This window comes from Bombyx mori, chromosome 22, assembly GCF_030269925.1.
Source record: "Bombyx mori chromosome 22, ASM3026992v2".
Taxonomy (NCBI): domain Eukaryota; kingdom Metazoa; phylum Arthropoda; class Insecta; order Lepidoptera; family Bombycidae; genus Bombyx; species Bombyx mori.
This window is the reverse complement of record NC_085128.1, coordinates 6,942,359-6,956,967: the sequence shown is the minus strand read 5'-3', so window position 1 is coordinate 6,956,967 and position 14,609 is coordinate 6,942,359. Positions and strand designations below refer to the sequence as shown.

General features: G+C 33.8%; 1 protein-coding gene and 1 long non-coding RNA gene across 3 annotated transcripts; one reads left to right on the top strand and one right to left on the bottom strand.

The window, feature by feature from the left end:
- Positions 1 to 901: 901 nt before the first annotated feature.
- On the top strand, positions 902 to 14,362 carry Y-c (yellow-c). The gene is given in 8 exon segments (NM_001043961.1): positions 902 to 956; positions 4,210 to 4,639; positions 6,938 to 7,059; positions 8,228 to 8,454; positions 11,396 to 11,510; positions 12,233 to 12,313; positions 12,826 to 12,936; positions 13,588 to 14,362. Coding segments are annotated over 7 exon segments (1,224 nt in total). The 5' UTR covers positions 902 to 956; positions 4,210 to 4,212; the 3' UTR covers positions 13,729 to 14,362.
- LOC134200967 (uncharacterized) lies at positions 9,605 to 13,588 on the bottom strand. Of its 2 annotated transcripts, none has more exons than XR_009976099.1 (3): positions 13,209 to 13,588; positions 10,233 to 10,384; positions 9,605 to 9,743 (listed from the first exon to the last, which is right to left on the bottom strand). It is a non-coding gene; the product is annotated as an uncharacterized LOC134200967 (long non-coding RNA). The 2 variants fall into 2 exon arrangements; XR_009976100.1 differs by having other exon boundaries at positions 10,233 to 10,338.
- Positions 14,363 to 14,609: the final 247 nt, after the last annotated feature.

The following is a 14,609-nucleotide window of genomic DNA, read 5'->3' as shown; positions in this document are numbered from 1 at the left end:
ACGTTAAGCTACGCAATAGATTTTCAAACATTGCTTATTGCATAGACGATATAATGGTACATACACTGCACACAATACATATTATTTCATTTTATTATCGCTTAAATAGCTTATGTTGTTAGCTTAACATACTTTAGAAAAATATGTATATAGTGGCGTACCTAATCGATGACAATAAAGTTATGAATATGAAATGTTTTCGATTCAAGTATTGTACAATAAAAAAAATTTTTTTTTTGAAGATTTATAATTTTTTTTTTATTTCCTAGGTATGTAGACGAGCTCACGGCCCATCTGCTGTTAAGTGGTTACTGGAACCCATAGACATCTACAACGTAAATGCGCCACACACCTTGAGATATATGTTCTAAGGTCTCAGTAAAGTTACGACGGCTGCCCCACCCTTCAAACCGAAACGCATTACTGCTTCACGGCAGAAATAGGTGGGGTGGTGGTACCTACCCGTGCGGACTCACAAGAGGTCCTACCACCAATAAATATAAAAATTCTAATTCTATAATCGATAATCGGTAATTAATTGGTATATAAATCGGTATAAATACGGTAGGCAGTGGCTTGGCTCTGCCCCTGGCATTGCTGAAGTCCATGGGCGACGGTAATCATTCATCATCAGGTGGGCCATATGCTCGTCTGCCTACAAGGACAATAAAAAAGATAAAAAAAATCAAATAAAGGTCACCTCTCATTTATTAAGTATCGAGATAGATATGGCGTCTAGATTTTCAAAATCTGTATCAAATCTGTATTTGTCTAATACCGAATCGTACCCCTTCTGAAATCTTAGCTGAGATGAGTGCATTTTATTATTTACCAAAGTTGTTCTATATATAAAAGTGATTGCGAGACCTCGTATTGCTTTAGTCTGTGCTTGTGGTCCCGCCGAACCGGTCGTAGACTGACCCTGCCTGTATTCTTCATTGTACACTCTTTCATAAGTAAGTTTTTTTTAATCAATACAATATTTTTTTGTAATTTACTTTTCGTTTTATTGTTGACATTTGATAGCAAAAATTTATTCGCTGAATAGAAAATTTATATTAATGTTTCCGATTACTTCCATCTCAAGATTTGACATTTTTTAAATAATAAATAATAGTTAAAAAAAACTAACAAAATACGCTTTAGAGAAAACCCAACTAACATATAGTTTTTTTTTTAATTTGAAATAAAAAGTGTAAAAAAAAATTATTTTATTGTAAAAAAAGCGTGGGGTGCATGGTATCAGTAGTTATAAATATTTTATGAACAGATATGAGTAGAAGGGTTATTTTGATAATATACTGAATACCCCACGTTTTCTTACAATAAAAATTTTTTAGTTGGATTTTCTATAAAAGCGTATTTTGTTAGTTTTTTTAAACTATTATTTCTTTTTCATTTTTTAGTTGAATTTCAATTTTTTTCTTTCTTTATTCTTTGTTGTACACACAGTTAATATTACAGTAATTGCGATAAGATATAAAAATGGCGAGCTTAACTCAACAATTTAATTTTCTACCAGCTAACCGTTCTTATCCAAGGAAAGCTTTAAATGAGTGGGTAGAAGAATACAATCTAATCAATTTACAATTTACAATCTAAACAATAACAATAATAAAAATAAAAACACTAATACATAATATATCAGACTACATATATGTATACATACACACATAAATAACGTAAACATATACATACACGTACATATATAATGAAATACATAAAATAAATACAAATAAGTAATACTAAATTGATAGATAGTGCTCCTTTAATGCCTTCCTGAATACTTCAAGCGAGGGACTAGCACGGATTGAGTTTCTCATTATTATTTTTTAAATATTGAATTGTCATCGGTTCTTAATAAGTATACCAAATTTCGAGTTAATCCAACGGTCTGAAGGGGGTCAAAATCATGTTCAAAGAAACCATTACTAACATACATACGTCTGAAGCTAAAAAGCGTATTAAAAATACACTTATTTTACTGATGTTTGTAGAGAGTAAAATATATTAATATGTAATAATAAGTGCATGATATAAGAAGTGAATCATATAATAACGCAATTAACAGATAACTTAATATTATAAAATATTCTGATAGCGGAAACAATGACAAATAAACAATTCTAGGTTAAAAAAACCATTTAACAGTCAATGTTAAAATTATTAACCTTGATTTTAATTAAAATGAATTCACAAATAATCATCGATATATTATGTATTCTAGCGGATATACAATGCATCGAAATAATGTAACAGGACGATTGTACTTGTAAATATAACGGAAGTGAATAGTTAAACCGGTTAGATTCATGTATTTGTATTGCTCTTATATAAAGTAAAATTGCAACTTACGACATTTGTGGGTAAATATATCAATCTGAATAACAAGAGTTATTGTTCGTAGGTCCATCTATATATTTTCCGATTTTATTCAGTAAGAAAAACACATAGTTTGTGCTTTCAATATTTTTTGGATTTTCTTTTACTGTTAGCTACGAAAGCGTTAATTATATCGGGAGCCCGCGCAGTTAGGTATGATAATGATGCCCGTTGTACCGCATGAGTGATTTACCAGCTGTTCTACCATACACTTGAGATTTCAACCTCACATCTTAAATCAGGTTGTGTCATTCAGTAGTTCCGGTAACTATTTAACGCTAGGGGGACAATGACTGCATCTACAAATAAATCGAAATAATAATAAAAAGTATGTACAAGAATTTTTTTCAGCTGTAGCAAATAAACAAAAGCATTACTAAGCGAAGCCTGTTTTTGTCATGTCTAGACTTCAGAGAACTTAAGAAATTCTTGTGTACCTAAACATGAATTACAATGTTTTTGACGTTTGTCATTTGTTAACTGCAAATAACGTCCTTATCGCTTGAAGACGAACTTTACGTGTTGATTTCCCGTAATCGAGAAATATCATTGGGTATTATTTGCACAAACACTGTCACTATCAAATCAAAGCAAATATTTGACCTTGGTAGGTTGTCGCAAAAACTAGTGACTTGCTAGTTTTGCTACATTCTCTTCACTTGCGTTACGTTGTATTCATTAAAATCATTCGGAAGTAATTTGAAAATCCGGTTGGAGCATCATAATTAGCTTGCCGTCACAACAATCGCACGTCAATGTACATTATGATAATCAACAAAAGCAAATGCACGTCTTTTAGTCATATTTACGTAACTTCGTCATAGTTCTCATGATGCCTGAATGCATAACCGGCTTGATCTACTCCGATAAGTTAGAAATGGTTGAAGTGCTTAACTTGTCGTTTCTCAATCAGATCATCGCTATCAACAAAAACGTGAAGCAGTTATTATTGTGCGATGCTCTGCTTCACAATTGTGGTATTGTTCTGTCATTATCATATTACCACATTTTACCTTTGAAATATTATGATGCACAGTATTTGGTGAAATAGTATCATAATCAATTGTTATTCACTTGTGACTGTTTAACAAAACTTATGCTCTTAAAATCTATCATATGTAGTGGGTATGTATTTGCGTAACAATATATTTTGGAATTTGTTACGAGTAACAAGAAATCGGTAAATAAAATATTTATTTTCGAAAATTAGCTTATATTGAGGGAGAACTATTTACTTATTGCCAAAGCTATCGCGCCATAAGGTTTTTAATTAAAGACAATTTGGACCCGTTCTTATTATTCAAAGGCCTTTAAAATCAAGCGCATCTTTTGTAAATTTTGAACAATTATTTTCTTTATATAATTTAAAAAAAATATTATGGGCTGGTAACGAGACCTTTATGTCAAGTCTTACTTCTTATATTCTGTTATATTAAAAAAGATATGAAGCGAAATGAGATGAACTTGATTCATTTCAAACTTTAATCAATTGCGATTAAATCAAAAGAAACGAAACGAGATGGAATGGGATGGAATAAAGTCTCGGTAAAATGGTAGTTATTTAATGAAACTTTTTCACTAGACTCTTTTGAAGAACCCGAGAAGTTACGTCCGGCGGCTTTGATTCATTCTCCCACACTTGTGCACTTTCACAGATGAAAAACAATCAATAAACTACCGTTATCATAACTATATATTTAAACCTAGAGAAACACAAAATTGATAAATAAAACCAATTCAGTTAAATTTTCTTGTCGTGTTCCCGCCAAAAGGACCACAATTATTTTAAACAAGGAATATATGAACGAATACGAATGTTTGTTGCAGACGATGAAACTACTGGCGTTTGCCATTGCTTTAGTAGTGGCATCATGTGAAGCTGCTACTCCACAGCTACGATTTGCTTGGAAAGAAGTAGATTACGAATGGAACACACCGGCTGAACGTGAGAATGCCATCAAAAGTGGTGACTTTGTACCAGCGAATAATTTGCCTTTGGGCTTAGGGCGATGGAAAAACAAATTGTTTGTAACGGTGCCCAAGTGGAAGAATGGTGTCGCTTCTTCGTTGAATTATGTTGATTTGAATGGTACCTCAGATCAACTTCTAAAGCCGTATCCATCGCTAAAAGACAACTTCATTCCGGATTCAGCAAAGGATTTGCCATCAAATAAAACTATTATTTCAGTGTTTAGAATTTACATTGACCCTTGTGACAGACTTTGGGTTATGGATACTGGTCTTGCTGATATTTGGGGTAAGTAAACATTTATTATTTTAATTTTCTTGAACTATGTCCAGCTGTGGACGTCTGTGGGTTCATAAGAATAAGAGTAATCGATCGTAATGCTATATTAATATAAATGATATAATGTTCATATTTAAAGAAAACCCAAACAACGAATATCCATAAACTTACAGATCTTAATTCGATAATACGTCATAGGTTTTTTTTAGGCCAGTCAACAATTCATGTTCGATGAAAGATCATTGCCATTTTGAAATTAAACATTGCTCTTTCATAATCGTATCAAAGCATACAAATTTATTTTTATTGCTTAGATGGGTGGGCGAGCTCACAGCTCACCTGGTGTTAAGTGGTTACTGGAGCCCATAGACATTTACAACGTAAATGCGCCACCCACCTTGAGATATAAGTTATAAGGTCTCAGTATAGTTACAACGGCTGCCCCACCCTTCAAGCCGAAACGCATTACTGCTTCACGGCAGAAATAGGCGCGGTGGTGGTACCTATACGTGCGGACTCACATGAGGTCCTACCACTAGTAACTATATCACGTTCAAAGTTTGAGAGCAATCCGAGCTTACATGTAATTCATACAATAAACATACGTAGGTATATACTCTGAGAACAAAACTTCCGTATTTCGTATCGCGAATCGTATGAAGTCTAAATTTTTGTAGAAAGTAAATGTAGGTACTTGTGCATATTATATACTAAGAGCTTCAGAGTTATCTTTAGAATATACTTTTAGTTGACTTGGAGATCCTCGAAAGCCACTTATTTTATAAATAGCGACAGAATCATGTGAATCTTTGCTAATGTATTCACGACCCCGATGAAAATCTTTGTAAAATCGTTTTTATGGAATAGGGATTAAAATACATAATAAACTTTCAACATTTGCATTTACCGTTATCCTTCTTGCAATTTATGGTTCCTAACAAGTTGAATTCCATTACTGTAAGATTAGCATGACAACAAGTTCAAATTACCGTTATTTCTATACGGATTATTGTAAATCGCAGCATTTGAACGTAGAAATCCAGTTTTATGTGAAAGGTATTAAACCTTTGGTTGTATTTCTAGGTGGTATTGTTAATAGTCACAAAGTAATGCTTGAAATATGTAGATTTTAATACACGCCCGTGTCTGGCTTTAGATTTTTGTTTTGTGGTACATTTTGATGTGGCATAAGCAATACTAACCTCAATTATTCTTTAATACCTGTTGCCTTTGGGATATGAGGTTCAAGTCTCCCTTGCCTTCTGTTTTACAAAGATAGGCTTCTCCTCAGTTTGACACTCTTGTTAATATCGTATATATAAGTATAAATTCATTTTCGGATACTAGTACATAGTTCTAGCGACGCATCAATATTATTTTGTTTCCAACCACTAATTAAACATCTTATTTATGTTAATAAAAATTGTGTTATTTAGTTAAATAATAAATAAATAAGAACAAATTAAATTGAATTAAAATATGAAAATAAATCTTTTTCTGCCTGAACGAGGTGTTATGCGTGCTTGAATCAATACTGGCGCCCGGTGGTTATTTGTATTTGCACTTGGTAGGAAAAAAAGTATTTGTATGTTTCATACTGGTATCATATTTGTAGGTTCTTATTGGTGGTAGGAACTCTTGTGAGTTTACTAGTGGTAGGACCTCTTGTGAGTCCGCACGGGTAAGTACCACCACCCCGCCTATTTCTGCCGTGTAACAGTAATGCGTTTCGGTTTGAAGGGTGAGGCAGCCGTTGTTACTATACTGAGACCTTAGAACTTATGTCTCAAGGTGGGAGGCGTATTAACGTTGTAGATGTCTATAGGCTCCAGTAACCACTTAACACCAGGTGGGCTGTGAGCTCGTCCAACCATCTAAGCAATAAAAAAAATCATGCTATTACTAATCCGGGTAGCTTAATAGCCTCTTAAGATACCAGCGATTAGATACGAAAAACAAAGATGCTGTTATTTTGATACATATCATAATCTATTAATCATTTAATCCTGTCTAATTTATATTATCCAATATAAATATTTAAAATAATCTTAATTACAGTAAGTAATTGTTGGGTCTTCTTGTCTAATAAAGGGTGTTTCTCATTTTTATTATTACAAAAAAATAAAATAAATGTAAATTATTTCTATATGAACGTACAATTAGTTACATTTGCTTTTATTCGTTAATTAATAGCAAAAAAATAAAATTGTAAATAAATGTTAAGATTAGCTTTAGATTCATAAACTTATCTTTATGAATGTAATTAATTTATGCATTTTGATAATTTTTGGTTCTATTATTTTTAAGGTGCAGGAAATCAAATTGTCAGACCATCTATCGTGATATTCGATTTGAAAACTGATCAACTGCTTCATAGATACTTCTTTAAGCTAGAGGACATGAAAGAGGATTCATTCTTTGCTAATATCGTAAGTATATATTGACCTTAATCTCAATATAAAATGTATGTATTATAACTATGAGATGAATTATTTGAGATGATTCCATCATCTCGTTTTTACTATCGCACCGCCTGCCACCGGAGTAGAGTTCATCCATACTACATGGAGCCACTGCGTTCATCCACAGTGCGTTTCTAGAGGTCTTTTTTGCCACGTACCATCCGGCTATGGAATGAACTCCCCTCCACGGTGTTTCCCGAGCGCTATGACATATCCTTCTTCAAACGAGGCTTGTGGAGTATTAAACGGTAAGCAGCGGCTTGGCTCTGCCCCTGGCATTGCTGAAGTCCGTGGGCGACGGTAACCACTCACCATTAGGTGGACCGTGTGCTCGTCTGCCTACAAGGGCAATAAAAAAAAAGTTAATATGTTCGGAAAGCAAAAATAGGGACACTCTCTTTCTGCGCCTATTCAGAAACGATAAATAAATAAGCAATGTTGCTTATATACCCCATTAAGTTACAAGATAAACGATTATAGTGTTAATAAAGGAGTTTATCTCATAAAATTCACACTTTAAAATAACGAGTTACAAACCAATGACAAAGTAAGTTTTTGCTCAATACAGAATTGCGTTTTACGTTTTCCTTTATAACAAACAAGCACCCTTGAACTTGGACTTCAATGACGCCATGACGTATCGTTCTAAAGAAAACGAGTTGCATCTATTGAAAGAATTGATTACCTTATTTTAGGTTCGTTCGAATAAATGCAAATAAATGAATGAATATCATGATGACTTTTATTATTTTAAATGTATGATTGTTTTTGTTAAGGTTGATAACTGAACGGTCTTATGACCACCCACTTGAATGGTCCTCTTCACAATGCTACAATGTCAAGTCTCCCTCTTAGTCTATGTCTCGTCATTGTAGGTCGTATGTCCTGCCAAAGAGGTTGGTTGCACGCCACAATAATAACAGATGACGCTCACGGTTCTGCCGATGCTTTGTTGTATAACGGCTATCTCACTCTTCAAGCCGAAACGATTGACTAATGTAATTAATGCAAAAAAAAACAGCACAGTAGTACATATCCGTGAAAAAACAAAACGCTCCTTCAGTAGTAGTACTAACTTAGTCAGATGCCTATTCTATTTCTAGTCTATTTACTAAAATGCATTCCGTATTTGTAGGTCGTCGATGTCGATCAAAACACTTGTGATGACGCGTTTGCGTATATCCCGGATCTAGGGGGCTATGGTGTGGTAGTGTACAGTTTAAAACAAAACGACTCTTGGAGAGTGGCTCATCATTTCTTCCACTTCGAACCGCTGGCTGGGTCGTATCGTGTGGGCGGCGTGGAATTCCACTGGACTGATGGAGTATTTGCATTAGCGCTATCTGAACCTCGAGAGAACGGGTAAGTGTGAACGATTTATAGTCAGGACTGCCTTTACATTAGTAAATGATGAAGTTAGATAAGCTGTATCGACATTCATGAGTTTTCATTTATAATATGTATTAGCGAGTGAACGTATTTTAATGTCTAACCCTGTTTGTTTTAAAAGAAAATGCAGTAATCATGCAATATAAATACTGTATCAATTGTTTGATAAAAAGTCATTTAAATCGTTTGAATGTATTTCATAGAACTATCTATCTTTTTATCCTTTTGTATATGGCGCAGAGTGTACAAGCCATTCGATTATGAAAATATGTTCAACTTTCAAAGTAAATTTCAAAGCTTAAATTTTGTAAATCTATTTAATTACTTGTGGTAAGGCGTATTGTAAGCACGAGCGGGCAGGTACAATCATCCCTCCTACCACCTGCCGCGGAGCAGGTACGTATTCCAGCTTAAAGTGCTGTCCAGCCGTTATAAAATATAATTGAGACTTCGATCTCATGTCTCAAGGTGTGTGGTGGTATTCAGTTGTGATGTCTGTGGGCTCCCATCAAATATTTAACAACAGGTGAATCGTAACATCTTTCACCCGCGCATGAAAAAAAAAGAAGGAAAATGCGGTAATGAAAATACAAATTTTCCATTACGTTTTTAGTCATCGCCTTATCCTTGTGTACAGGAATTAATTAGCTCTAGGTTCATTTATATTACTCCAATTTGTACAAAAAAATTTATGTTTACTAAATTATTATATCGTAGTCAGATAAAACAATACACCATTTTTTCTATAATTTTACCACACGTATGTATACGCACAGATCATACATACCTTATGAGCAATCAAATTTAATCAAAATCAGCAGTTTTTCAAACGCAACTAAGAACCAACTAGACCAGAAAAATATCATTTATATCGTATTTTCTAGTAAATAGTTTTGATATACAGACTCATCTCTATCATCTCTTACAATAATGTGTAGTGTTTCTAAGAATTCGATAAATGATAGATAAATGATAGCTGAAAATATTCTTTTGACGCATGACTTTATTTTACTCTGTTACTTTTGATCAACTTCCATTAGATCCAATTAATTTTCCAATTTATCGGAAGTTAAATACATGAAATAAATTTATGCTTAGTGAGATGTTACGTAACTACTTAGTATTTTTTTTACACCTTTGCAAAAGCCGAGAATAAGTGAACGTTTCACACGCTCATTCGGGCCTTGATTTATACACGTCGACTTTAATTAAGTCACGTTTCAATCACATATTAAGGTCCTAACACACTATTTAAACTCCATCTGCAATAGAATGAATTGATACATAAAATAAAGCTAGTTAAAAATAAATGAATAATAACGTTAAACTTAATCGACATAATTCTAGAACAAGCAATAAAAAACGTAAGCATTAAAAATGATTTCATATTTTACTGGAAAAGTTTAGAGCAAATTAATTTTTAAATTTCGAATTCTTTTAGTTTCTTCTTTTTAGAGTATTCAAATTGTAAGAAAAACAACACCATTACGATTTCGTCAACTGTATCTGTTTATTAAATCCGTTTACTATAGAATAGAATGTGCACGTTATGTTTGCATGTATGTATATGTACGTATATATACTATGTAGATTACAATTATGTGTGCTCAATGCTTTTGTATGCAAAGCTGTCCAAGTTAAGACAAATCCAAACTTAAGTTATTGGACATAAAAATCAAATACATATTGTATTCGATTCGAATGTTGTAAATCATAAAAGTATATTATTAAATATTAAGAAATATTAATACTTCATAATAATCTTCTATTCTTGTCTATGATTATTGTCTTGAATTTTTATTGAATTGCAGACGCTTAAACTTTCGTAATAGCTTCATACTAGCTTATGACAATGACCTGAAAACAAAAGCATGCTCGTACCGAGGTCGAAACTTGCGTCGAGCTGAAAATGCGAAACAATGACAAAATTAACCGTAGCGTTTACAATTATAATAAGGTTTAAAGGCTTTAAAAACAAAAAGTCGAGAATAGAGCGTAAAAGTAGTATTGATCTAATTTTGTTTAGTTATGTTTACTTCATTAGAATTATTTCATTTAATGCATTTTTACAGTATAACGTAAAAGAAAATAGTCATAGGATTGAAATTAATTCGTTGTTATAGTTGGTTGATCTTTTAAAAATGGTTTCAAAGGGCTTAGCATCACGCTATCTCTTTCACCCGGCCCTCTTTATGGTTTCATAGTTAAGCAATGTACATTTTTGTTGAACATCGCTTAGCAGATTTGAGAGAAAATCATTGTGATCTAAACGATAAGATGCCCGGCGAATACGTACAACAATGCAATGGTGTTCGAATCTCGTAGTCGGATACCAATTTTTCTAATGAAATAAATACTAAAATAAGTACTAAAGTGCCCTTGTAATCTGTATCCTTATTGTCGTGTTTCTTCCAACAGCTGTGTGTACAAAATATATTAAATAAAATAAATAAAATAAAATAAACAAATGTTTACTATTGATTACTGCGGTGAACCAACAATGTCGTGGAATACAAATCAAAACCCTTAAAATTACAATTTGCGTAATTACAGGTGGTAGGAAGTCTTGTGAATCCGCACAGCTAGGTACCGCCACCCTGCCTATTTCTGCCGTGAAGCAGTGATGTGTTTCGGTTTTTTTTATTGCCCTTGCCCTTAAAAACTACGACTTCAGAACTTATCTCTCAAGGTCGGTGGTGGTATTTATCCTGTTAATGTATATAGGCTTCGATAACCACTTAACACCAGGTGGGCCGTGAGCCCGTTCATGCAGATGCTAAGCAATAAAAAAAATGCTGAATGGCATTTAAGCGTCATTCCACTTAGGGTTGTGAATAATGTTGTTCTTATAGGTAATGATTGTAACATAAGGTCATTGAAGCTATTGCGTTAATATTTATTATTCTTATTACAGATTCCGAACAATGTTCTTCCATGCATTCTCAAGCACCAAAGAGTTTTGCGTTTCTACGGAGCTTCTACGCAATTACACACATATTGACAAACAAGAAGCGTTCCACGATTTCAAGGTACTCAATGCCTTTCGGTTTGATTGCATAATGTTTTAGTAAATGTATCGAGACTGACCAGATTGTAAATGTTTGCCATTAATAGGAATAGTTCACAAAGACAATCGCATTAGTAATAACTCTATAGGCACATAGATTGTACTATCTTTTTCTTTTTTTTTCTCCACCTTATCCCACTAGGTGGGATCGGCAGAGCTAATTTTTCTCTACCATTCTCTTCGATCAACCGTCATCTCAACACGCAGTCCTCTCTCTCTCTCATATCGTCATTCACACACTCCATTCATATCTTCTTTGGTCGACCTCTTCCCCCTCTACCTTGCACTACCATTTCCATACACCTCCTAGTCACATGCATCTTCTCTCTACGCATCACATGTCCATACCACGCTAACCGTCCGCTCTTTAATTTGTTGATTACCGGAGCTACTTTCACACTTCCTCTGATATACTTACTCATTCTACAATACTACATACTGAACAAAATTTAATTTTAACTATTCTTGTTTTGTTTGTTTAATTCTGAGGGTCTTACGGTATCATGCATCTTCTCTTATGTAATATTTCTCGTATGGTCATCACGTTGCTTATATAGAACATATATTTGAGATAATCTTGGCATTTTCACTCACTGTCAGACCTTACAGTTTGTTCAACAATCCTCGAGCCATACATTGGAGAACTTTAAGAGATTTGACTAATTATCAATTTTGATTCCGCAGCTTCTTGGAGACAGAGGACAAGGAACGCAGGCCTCGGCCAGTTTTTATGATCCCAATACTCAAGTGTTGTTCTATGGCCAGGTGAGTTGCAATAGAATATACATATATTGTTGTTTAAAGTTTTAAAGATTGGGTAGCTAACATTTCGTTCCTCAAGAAATTTGTTCGTGTCGTTTATTTTCGTATTACATATGTTTGATTGCCAGTTCTTTTCTTGGAAGTAAAACTAAATGCATATATTTCTTTTGTGCAAATATGCAGACGATGTTCACGACCACTGGAAACTGGGATATTGCATGCCTCTTCAATTGTTTACGAAGATACGTATTTCTGGGTTATGTTAAATATTTCCAACTTATCTAAAAATTCTTATAAATGATGAATAATACTGATTCCAAACAGAAAGAACAATAAATGAAGTTAATAAAACGCGGCAAAATAGAAATTAATGTATTGATGTAAATAACTCAATTGATACCACTCAGAAAATAAAACTGGTTTATCAGTTACATAACTTTAACCAAAAAACGGAAGTTACCAAAGCTTAGGGAAATACTTTCATATTTTAAAATAATCCTTCTTTATATATTTAGGTAAACCGGGATGGGGTGGGATGCTGGAATTCTAATAAACCTTACACTCCTGAGAACAACGTACTGATATTCAGTGATCCCAAACTTTACGAATTTCCAAACGACTTAAAGGTAAGACGATTAAGATTTTGAATTATGTAATACATATAACAAAGCACACTTTTTTATTGGCATAGATAGCTCGAGACCCAAATCGCTTTTACTGTAATAGCGCTGGCCTAGCTTTCAAAGTAAAATACTTAAATACATGGTGGCAGATATAGCAGACTGCTGATTACCGTAGGGCTTTTGAACATCCCTTACACAAGTACTAAGAGTAATAGTAGGATGATAAGTTAGGGATACTATAATACTAGTTAGAATAATGCATGTGGTATACCTACCCGAATCTTCTGAGCATTAGTGACACAGAATTATTTTCACGTGAACAGTCGAACTACTAATGGTGCTTTTAGGTCCCCCAAGCACCGGTCATCGTACTCGTCGAATCCGTTGCTTGCGACGAAGGGATCGGCGAGTAAATTAAACCATAGACACAGCTCGCTGAGTTTCTCACCGGATCTTCTCAGTGGGTCGCTTTTCCGATCCGGTGGTAGATTCTGCGAAGCACTGCTCTCGCTAAGGCTAGTGTTAGCAACATCGTCAGGCTTGAGCTCATCCACTAGTTAAGGTTACGCTGAAATAGTCTCCCAAGACCATCAACTTAGGTAGGAAAAAAAAGTGAACAGTTTTTACCTAACTGAACACTCTTACGCATTGTAGATTGATGACGAAGGCTTAATGTGGATCCTGGTCGACAAACTCCCACGGTTCCTGTACAAGACCCTCGATCCCAATGAAGTGAACTATAGCATTTACAGTATTAGTGCAAAAGATGCAATTGCAGGAACAGCATGCGAATAAATACTGTATACATACATATTAGTTTTGTATAATACTTATTAGTTTCGTTCAGTTTTTATTTAAAACTAACAGTAATCCGACACATACGTTGGTGATTTGTGTTTTTTTTTAGATCTGTTCTCAAGTTTGGTAACTAACATAGATGGTAAATTCCTTAATGTCCTCGTACAGAATTAATAAAATCTCAAATGGCCGTTTGGAGCAATTTAGCAACAAAAATGAAAACCACTTAAAATTGTAAACTTCCAATTAACTTTGTTCAATTTTCGTTTGATTGTATTTTTAGAGAGTAGTAGTAAATTATTATGAGTTATAGATTTTTTATGGCAAAAATAACTGTAATCTTTTTCCATTTTGATTATTTTTTACTTACTGTGTTGGTTTGAGGTTTGTTAGTAGCTGTCAAGATTGTCATTATTTTGATTATTTTTTTGTAAAATTGTAAAGTCTAGTTGCTTTAACCAGTGAGTGGAAGGAAATTGTTTTATTGTTATAATTATCGTAAAATTTGTCTCAATTATTGTAAATATATAAAATAATTGTTTTCATCGTGAACTTTCTATATATTATTAGAATTAGAATAGTAAGAGACTTATTAAGCACTTCACGTCTTAAGTATAAAAAAATGGTACATATATGTTTTTTTTATTTATTTCCCTCATTACCAAGACGTTAAAGACTACCTATTAAGACTACTACGCTTCCCTGTATCCTCGGCTGAACATCCGACACAGAGCCCGGGAAAGAGAGGATGGGTTATCGCGATCATCACAACAGGTTTCGCTGACCCCTTACACTGACACACTTACTGGTGGTAGGACCTTTTGAGTCCGCACGGGTAGGTACCACCGCCCTACCTATTTCTGCCATGAAGCAGTGAT